The sequence below is a fragment of the Montipora foliosa genome, chromosome 9 (assembly GCF_036669935.1).
Source record: "Montipora foliosa isolate CH-2021 chromosome 9, ASM3666993v2, whole genome shotgun sequence".
In the NCBI taxonomy this organism is placed as follows: domain Eukaryota; kingdom Metazoa; phylum Cnidaria; class Anthozoa; order Scleractinia; family Acroporidae; genus Montipora; species Montipora foliosa.
In genome coordinates this window covers 3,349,957-3,359,956 of record NC_090877.1, presented here as the reverse complement: position 1 = coordinate 3,359,956, position 10,000 = coordinate 3,349,957, and the positions used below count along the sequence as shown (strand labels likewise).

The 10,000-nt window shown below is 37.1% G+C and overlaps 1 protein-coding gene across 1 annotated transcript in view; it reads right to left on the bottom strand.

The window, feature by feature from the left end:
* Window positions 1–2,900, bottom strand: part of LOC137969396 (polycystin-1-like) — a 75,780-nt gene extending 72,880 nt beyond the window's left edge. Inside the window, exons 1-2 of the mRNA XM_068815612.1 lie at window positions 2,631–2,900; window positions 2,462–2,510 (exon numbers count right to left, since the gene is read on the bottom strand). Coding sequence (XP_068671713.1) covers window positions 2,462–2,510; window positions 2,631–2,678 — 97 coding nt within the window. The 5' untranslated portion in view covers window positions 2,679–2,900. The remainder of the gene's footprint in view (window positions 1–2,461; window positions 2,511–2,630) is intronic.
* Window positions 2,901–10,000: the final 7,100 nt, after the last annotated feature.

The window sequence follows — 10,000 nt, the reverse complement described above, 5'->3', positions numbered from 1 at the left end:
AAAAAAGCAATAAAATAATATAGTCGGTTGAATCATATCATTTTTTTTTTCTAATATCTATCTGAGCTAAGTCAGGTTTATAAGCAATTTTAGCTCCGATATGGTTAACACGAAAATATTTATGATTTTTACCAAATTCAAAACGAATATCAAACTCGTATCTCTAAGCATTTTTATGAATACCTTTTACGGATTAAAAATAATGCTATAACTCATGGGAAGTCAAAGCAGCTAACGATGATTACAAATCCTTGGCGTCAATATATCGTGATGTGACTCGTTAAAAAGCGAAGATTTCGGCCTGCCAGAGTTTTGATAAAACCAATGAACTAAAATCACTTGAAACATGTACTGGGTCCGGATCAAGAAGGAAAAATGTTTATTCTTTTTTATATAATTATATATATTTTCATAGGGCCTTTTAAGATCTTATGTAAGGAGCTGGCAACTGCGTCATTGGAGCAATCCTACACCGTTTTTTGTCATCAATGAATACGGCCACATGTCTTATCAATCAGTTGCCGGAAAAAATACGTGCAAGCCGCTGTGGCAAATCTCTATTCGTCATTTCGCGAAAGCCGGGAACTATTATAGAACCGATCTCTGGAAGACGTTAGCTTGAAACTGCACACTAGTAGATGATTTAAGTTGACGCTAAAAGTAAAAATATTTTGCGAAAGTAAAGAGAGTTTTAATGGTTGTCGCTTAATTTACATGAATTATGCCTAGTATTTATTTTGAATCACAGGTGCAAACACTGAAGACCCTAATTTCGAAAACGTTTTCAGTATCTCTTCGCTGTTGTTAGTGACATCGACTTGGAAACGGTCTGTCGATTGATGGAATTGGATTAAAATTCATTTCTTCAGAAAAAGTAATGTCATGTTAAGCCTCCATTTTTGCTCAGTTTTCTTTCGAGACTCAAGGTCAGTAAGTTGCTAATGAGTTCGGAGAGGAATTTTACTCAGCACTTTGTCGTCCTGTTATCCCAATTAGTACTCCCCTTCCCCCCCCCCCCCAAAAAAAAAGTAACATTAAAATAACATAGTCGGTTGAGTCATATCATTTTTTTTTTCTAATATCTATCTGAGCTAATTCAGGTTTATAAGCAATTTTAGCTCCGATATGGTTAATACGAAAATATGTATGAATTTTTACCAAATTCAAAACGAATATCAAACTAGTATCTCTAAGCAGTTCTATGAATACCTTTTACGGATTAAAAATAATGCTATCAACTCATGGGAAGTCAAAGCAGCTAACGATGATTACAAAATCTTGGAGTCAATATATTGTGATGTGATTCGTCAAAAAGCGAAGATTTCGGCCTGCCAGAGTTTGATAAACCTACTGAACTAAAATCATTTGAAACACGTACTGCGTCCGGATCAAGAAGAAAAAATGTTATTATTTTTTTATATAATTATACATATTTTCATAAAGCCTTTTAAGAACATATGTAAAGAGTTCTCGTATATATTACATCTATAAAATTAAAACAAAAGAGGGAAAATTAAACTTTTTTGCCTTCATAGAGGGTCTTCAGTTGGTTATGATTCTTTGCAGCAAGTCCTCCAAACTAAAGATGAAAACCTTCGTCAACGTCTTAGATCTTAAGGTCCCTATTTATCTTTTCGCGATGGCAATTCGACCTGAGAAACTTTATCAAACGAGTTGGTTTGAAACCCAATTTTCCTGTTTTACTCTCCCTTCGACACAGTACCAGAAACTAACTCCATTCATTCGTTGAGTGTATAATTATTTGCCTTCTTCTCGTATTAAATGTTCTTTCAACTCACTTGATAGTTTAAACCTTTAAAACCCTATATAAAGATAGCACACAATTATTTTATAACGCCTCCAGTTTCCAAATTAAATGTTACCGTTTTTTGATCGATGAGATAAACTGCCAGCAACCTGAAGTTATAATACTGAGCAAACTATTAATCAAGGCAGACGAACACTTTTGCTCGGCCAAAAACCTAGTAATCAGTTTAGAATCCTGGCACAATAGATGGGCTACAGCGCCACGGGGGCGAATATTGTTAGACAGACACTTTCTCGATCTGAATTCTGATAGAGTATATAACCTACACAGCCCTACATGCTTTTACCATTTAATTCGCTTGGATCTTCCACAGCTGTCATTTTAGAAGGAAGATAATCTTATTTCGTTCCCGAAAACAGGAATTCGTTTCAACGTTTTAACACTAGTGATATCTTAAGTTAAATTGCATGCTTATGTTTCATTTAATTTTCTTCACGCTTCAAGTGCTGTTACGTAAAATTCCGTTGATTGTGTGTTTGGGGTGTTACAGGGCTATGGTACAGGCATCCTTCGGAATGGAGTCACAAACCCCAAGAGCACGTTGTAAGCGACAGCTAGCCCTACAGCTTCTAAACAAACATCGTTGTTTCCTTTATCGGCTGAAACGCCGGAGTACACTGAATGGAAACTTACCCGAATCGTGCTCCACAGAATACTTGCAAGCAAACGACGATTTTGTACACTGCAAAATTAAGGTATCAAGAATTAAAGCACAGTTAGGAAACCAAGTTCATTTTAAGGTAAATTGAAATGCTGCAAACTCACAGATGCAATGATCCAACAAAGTCAGTTGCAAACTCACCGTTAGCAAAGATAACGTAAAACAAACTGCCCAAGATACAAGACACATTTTCTTTCTTCAAAAGGTCATTTTTTGCTTTTTCAATTTCGAGAAGTTAACACGATAGAAACAGTTGATAGCAAATTTCGCAGACTTAACCTTAAACGTTCTTTCTTCCTCCGTGTTTTTATTAGGCAGGAGAATTTTTCCTACATGTCAGTTCGAATCAATTCATTTGTTTAAAAAGTCATCAATATTTAATGGTATTTTCCTCGATCCAACAGCTGCCTTTTCAAGCCTTCATCAAGCATCGTTTTTTGTTTTTCTCTCGGTGGTTGGCAGGCACCAAATTCAATGAACTTTCATTATTTTGTGTAGAAATATTGAAAGAGGAAATAATTTTGTCAACAATTCGAACTGAAAATTATAGAATAGCATAGGGCAGTTAGCGGAGCTTTATCTATTATTCAATTCTCAACTTTATTGACTGTGTACATTGGAGCATGTTTACCTTTGTTATGAGTTGCTCGGAATAAAACTATCATTTTTTTGGAAAGATTTGTTGCTCTTGGTAGTATAATGTCGGTGGAAACTGCAATGGAATGAATAATCTGTGACTGTGACATCAAAGTCATCCCTTGAATTTAGAAGTTTTTGTAAACTGGATAATATACATAATTTATGAGGTTTAACACCTTTTTTAATCTTAAAAGCAGTCTCGGTAATCAGTCACGAATTCTTAATAAAAGAATGAACTTACAAGGTAATAATTTATTCTCTGAGTTATAGCATTGAAATAGACTTTTTTGCGGTTTCTACCGACTCACGTTTGTCAGAAGTGAACACGTCTTAAACTGCGCTAAATATATGGGAATTTCGCCGACTTTGAAACGTTGTAACTACGTCAAAATTTGATGCATTTTGATGAACGGCGAACATCTTAAAAAATATGAAAATTATATTTCTGAAGTACACTAAAATTCTTCAAGCTGCAACGATCGTGAACGAAATTTGTAAATCTTTTACAGACCTTTTAATTCAGTTTACAAAAATGTTGCGAAAAAGGAGATTTCAAATGCCCAAATTTGGACATTGTTCCTTGTGTAATATTTTTATTTTCTGTTGGATGAATGATGCATATTTTAGTATGTTGAAAGGTACTATTAAATTTCGCAAATCCGTCACTTTGCAGCGGAGTTATAGAAGTTTGAATTTTGCCGAAATTCTTTATCGGGAGCAGCACACAAATCGTTGGGTTGACTGACCGTCATGAACTTTTGTACTAGTAAGGGCGCGTCTAGCTTCGATGCGTCCTTTCTTGGCCGTCTTCGCCGCACGGTCCAGCGCACGTGCTCGGGTTGCAACCACAAAGAGCTTATATTATTATTTATTAAAAACTGAACTACGCATATCAATTTCCCAGTATTTTCATTAGCTCGCCGGACACAGGCTATCAGTTCATCCATGGATACGGCGAGAGCAACTGAAATTCAGATTGACCAATCAGAATTCAACGAGAGGGAAAAATTGTGTCCGACGTCACCTCAATTGTTCGCAATCAAAGGGCCAGAAAACCATTTAAAAGATAGTAGCAACTGGGTTGCCAGCGAGCGAACATCAGATACTAGTACTGTGCTTCGGCTATTATTTGTGCTTTTTCAAACTATTTCAGTCTAGTATTTTCGAATAAAATGAAAGAAGACGTGAAAACTGTATTGATAATGTATTTATTTGTTTACTTTGCGAAAAAAGACTTCAGGGCGTTCGCGCCCAAAATGTTCCCACGTACAGATATTTTTAAACTTGCCACGAAGAAAGGTAATGATCTACTTTTGCCAAAAAGGCAAAAAAATGGGGGATCACCGCGCTCGTTTTCGAGATTATGAGGTGCACTTTTAGAAGCTTGCGTTATTTTAAGACGATCTTAGCTTACAACTGTCAGCAATAAAAAAGCTACATTAGTGAAATTTAGATCGGGTAAACGTACTCAATTCAACATAACTAATATAACGTAACAAACTTTTGCAGCTGAGGTGAAATAGACCTTGAAAAACGACATATACTAGTCTAAGAACTTCGGAAGCACGAGAGCATAAAAGGCGAAATGTTTGTAACTTCTCACGTACAGATTTTTTTTGTGTTTTGTTAAAATGGCCAAATCATGAAAGGAAGTGATCTATGGAAAGAAGAATGGGGGTCACCCAGCATTCAAGAGAGTAAAATCGCTGCGAAGTTCTCAAAGCGATTGTTTATTCTCACTGTCACGCCATTGCGTGACATTTCCGAGAAGCTTTGAGTCCACAGCTATCCCATAATGCCACATGCTTTCACGTTCCATTCTTGTGGAAAATGTTTGCACCTTTAGCATCGTGTTTACCTTCGTGGTCTTCGATGCATGACATGTGCGTGACATGCGCGAAAAAATGCGCAGTTGCAATGGGCGCGAAACGTCCTTAAATGGCGTCCTTCGACAGGGTAGATTGACAACGTCATTTACTCACAGAAATGCGCTGTTTCCGGTGAAAGGGCAAATGATTGACAGGATAACACAGTTTTGATTGCCACGCGCACTGCGGGCGCGGGTGCCGTATGCACAGATATACCTGCTGTACCTAATATGGTCAAGGAACGCGTCAGCAATAAACACTTTTTCAGCGCTGAGAAAAAATGCCCGATAAAAGCCGTTTTGGACCGGAATTGACCGGTGTAGAAATGGATGCTTAAGACGACAATAGTACGCCCGGGAACACCACGGGCTTGCTGGATATGAAATGATTATAGTCAAATCGGCGCTACGCAGAGCTCTCAAGTCTCACGCATTGAGATTGAGTCTCACGCATTTCGATGCAATCTCAAGCTCTCACGCCGACACGACCATTTCTCACGCATTAAGGTGATTCCTTAGTAATAGAAGTTGTCGTAAGATTTTCTTTAAACTTTTCTCGATTGTTCCCTACATTATGGTGACTCGAACTTTGCAATTAAAAAAATAGGTCACTAAGCTCGTTTGCGAGATATAACTTACTCAAGTTACTCATTTAATCATTGCGACTTCATCTATGAAGGACTAGTTCGTTCCATCGGTTCAGGATACGTTTTGCAGGAACAGGAAGCACAGCTTTGACGTAGTTCTTGAAATAACAAAACAGCTGAATTGTATTGTTTAAAAGGAATAATTTAATGTTTGTTTTATGGCACAGGCACACGTCTAGGAAAGGCACTGACTACAAATATTCCGCGGATGCGTGATCTCGAGGAGACAATTTTGTGTCCACGAGTGATGGCTACGAATCCTTTTTTTCCTGTAACTTTTTTTCTGACGTAAATTTTTTAACCATTTTTTACAGCACAAAGAGGATGAGTAAGAGAATAAAATTATGCCAAAAAAGAGATGGGTCACCAACCTCGTTTAGGAGAAAACAGAAAGCAAACCAAGCTCGACCCCTCGACAACACGTCTCCCCAATAGCGCGCTTTCACTTTCACTGTCGGACTGAAATGTTCTTTTAATTAGCATCATTAAGGCTATCACTCGACTTTTTGTTTTGCGAGAGTCTAAAATGTTTCTTGTTTTGCTCTTTACTGCTGTGCTCTGAAAACGGCTATTCTCCTTTCTAGCGAGCTTTCTTGCACGAAAGGTCACCATTTTGAAATATTTTTGGCCACTTTTGATATATCAATATTCACACATGGCTACGAGTCTTTATGGTTAAATTTAAACATTGTTTTGTTTAGAAATATCCGTTGAGACTTGTGAGACAAAGAAAACAGAACTGAGCCGTGGAATTTGACCATAAAGCCTCTTAGCCATGTCTGAATACGAACGTGGCCTACGCTGTGTTATGCGCAGAACAGGATGCGAAGTGCAATACTAGGAAATCACCTTAATTAATTTAAGAACGAGAACTATATATACATCAATTATATCCTTCGGTCTTTTTTTGTTTGGCGCTTCAGAAAGGGGGAAATACTGGCAACCAGGAACGACTGTGTATGCGCGTATCTTTGTATCCACTCTCAATATTGGCTTTCTAACCTCGTATCCAACCTTTTCAGGGGTACGGCTTGGATGTGGCAGGGTATTTTGCAGTTAAGCCAGAAATGTTTTGATATTTTTGTTTAATGCTATTGTCAAGCAATTTTTTAAGCCCAAAACTGTTGCCATGGTAATGGTACAGCGCTGCTAAAATTCTCTCTAAAATTCAGGTTTTGCCAAAACCTAGTTTTTTGTTTTACTTCGGTAACCTTATTAAATTCTCTTACCAAATATGTAGTATAAAAAAAAAGTATCCAGTAGGACTTGAGTTATTTATGACATGCAGTTAGAAGATGAAAATGAAATTCAGCTAGATAATTTTTAGTTTAATTTCCCTAAGAATGCAAAGAAACGAATCTTACTTGTCTCAAAACTAGTACTTATTTCCTCTTCTCCCGATTTTAGGTCACATTTTTATTTGCAGTCACTCCACAACTCAAGCATTGCATGTGTGGCTTATATGTGTGCCCTCAGCTGAAAACCCTTTCAAGCTTCCTTAAAGGGGCACTGTTTGCTGTTTTTAGGTCAAAACTGGGTAAAAATCTAAATTTAGTACAACATTCCTGACAACCAACTGAGAAGATATGAAATGTATTTACAGCTATTCATATTTAATTTTTGGTGACTTTCTGAAGACATCATCTCCAAACTTGAAAAAACTGGCCAGTTTTTTATCCTCTCCATCATTGGCTGCAAACAACAAAGAATAGCTTCAGTGCACTTCAATGGTTATTGGTAAGAAAACTTCAGCACTATTTTTTGGTCTTCGTTGATGCAAAGACGTCTTTTAGTGTTTTGAAGTTTGACTGAAATAGTGTGACACTGCCCCTTTAAGTTTGTTTTGAAAAACTAACCTTAATATGGAGAATATCATTTACAGCTCTTCATTTCATCATAGAGCCAAGGCCCTTTTTTTTTCCTGTTTATTTATTTATTTGTTTACACCGTTACATAGCATTTCCAAAAAAGATTAATTACAGGCATTGCTAGAACATGCAACACACACACACACATACACACACAACCACAAACAAAGACTAAGCAAATTTTATAACACTAAATTGAAAAGGAACCGGGCGTGACAAACAGAAAATACATTTCGCAACGGATACTCCTTCAAAATTCAATAGGGCCACGCCCTGGCTGGAGGCTGTGTGCTTGGTTTGGCATGCGATTACCGCATCATGGCTGATGGACCCAGAATCGGTCTTGTAGAAACAGAAGCAGTAAGTTAATAATTATTCACTAATGTATATGTGTGTCAATCAAAACCATTATTATTATAATAATTAAGTATAATTTTAATAGTTATTGAAACAAACATGATAAATTATAATTGGTACATTATGTTATGGTGTACATTCAGTTAAGTGAGACAGTTGTTTACCTGATCCCACCCATTCTTCCAGCAACTGGGGCCCAGGGAATAATGTGGCTGAAAGCGTCTTGATCTGTTACTTAGCCTCCACAGAGTTTTTTTGACTTTTCTTGTCTGCCATGACTGTTCCTGCCTCAAAAATTGGGTGCTGCTTACTGTGACAACTACTTGAAAGTTTTTCAGTTATTAATTAGCCAGTATCAAAATTACCATAATGTTCTTTCTTTGTCCTTTCAAAATTTTGCATATTAAGCATTGTCTTAGTTTATTAGAGTATCATCATGGTATTTTTGATAGTGGCTAATTTAGTCTGAAAAGGCGTCAAGTGGTAATCGTAACATAGAGAAGAATTTCTGTTGCATTGACGAAGTGACACACCTGGCCTGTAGATTGTGCATCTTTAAGGGAATTTATGAATATGAGATGCAGGACAGTTTGGTAGATGGATCAATGAGAGCATCATGAAATGAGCAATAATAATAATAATAATAATAATAATAATAATAATAATAATAATAATAATAATAATAATCGTACATCCACCAGGTGGCTTTTTGCCTACTATTCACAGTTATTAAGTTAACTCAGATCAACTGAAATCAGACATTCATTTGGTTTTTGGTTTTGAGGGAGGAAAACTGGAATACTTGGAAAAAAACCTCTAGGAGCAGCGTAGAGAACCAACCAACTCAACCCGCATATGACGCGGTGTCTTGGAATTAAACCCGGCAAATTGGTGTGAGGCAAGTGCTCTCACCACTACGCCATCTTAGCTCCCCAAATTTGGATATATTCTTTCTTTGCATCTTATTGATTCAACACATCCCTTCTTGTTTTCCTTCTCGTTACAGGGAGTCCTTCCACCTTTCTGGTAAGCACTCCAATTTGATTTTAAAATAACCATCCTTCGTCGATTTTGTATAATTATTGTCAATGCCACTACATTTTGAGCGCTATTTCTGTTGATTGCAGCGATTTATTGAATTGAACTGTAATAAAGTAAATGAAAGCGTGTTTGCAGTGTTTCAACTGATTGGTCAGTTAAGTTGATTGTCATTTAAATGTCGCGGCATTGAACGGGCTTTCCTCAATAATTTTGCCCTTAATGTGATAAACATGTAATGGCAATGTGCCTTTGGGTCCTCCATGCAATTGCATATACTGATATAACATGCAAATCCATGCAATTCCTTGTTTGGTTTGCTTATTTGTTGCAGCAAGTTAGTATACGTGGGTCACCTGGGGTAATTTTAAACTTACATCCGAACTTGTAATCAAGTCAAGTCAAGTCAAGTCAATCTTTATTTATACAGAACTCCTCAGGATTTGAAAAACATTATAAAATATATACATTATCTACCAATCTACACTCTAGTATAATTTAAAAATCAAATCTAAGTACATATATCATAATTCTAATCTACAAGTCACAATCTATAATTTAAAAGGTAAAAAAGTAGAATTTAAAATACTTATTATAGCTAAAAGAAGCCGCTCCAGCCTGAACGAAATGCACTCAGATTACTTGCTTGCCGCAATTCGACAGGCAGGCTATTCCATAACGCAGCGCCACTATAACCAAAACTGCTTTTCAAATAATTAGTGCACGACCTTGGAACTCAGAGTCTCTCAAGGGATAGGTATTCAAGCTGCCACGATCCACAAACATATTACAAAGATATTCAGGGGCTAAACCATGAAGTGATTTGTGGACCATGGCAGCTTTTTGACGCTTACGTTTTCGAGTTTCTTCCAGCCCAGTTTTTGAAGAAGTACGTCGGCATCAGTGCCGTAGCTAGAAAAGGTCAAAACGCTCGCAGCACGATTTTTTAGTTTTTGGAGCTTGCCTACGAGGGTTTTTGTTGCAATTGTCCTGCACGAGAGAGGAGTAGTCGAAATGTGCCTGAACCAACGGGCTTAAAATAGACAGCAATGTCGAGGCTGGGACAAAACGTCGTATGCGTTTAAGGGCCCCGAT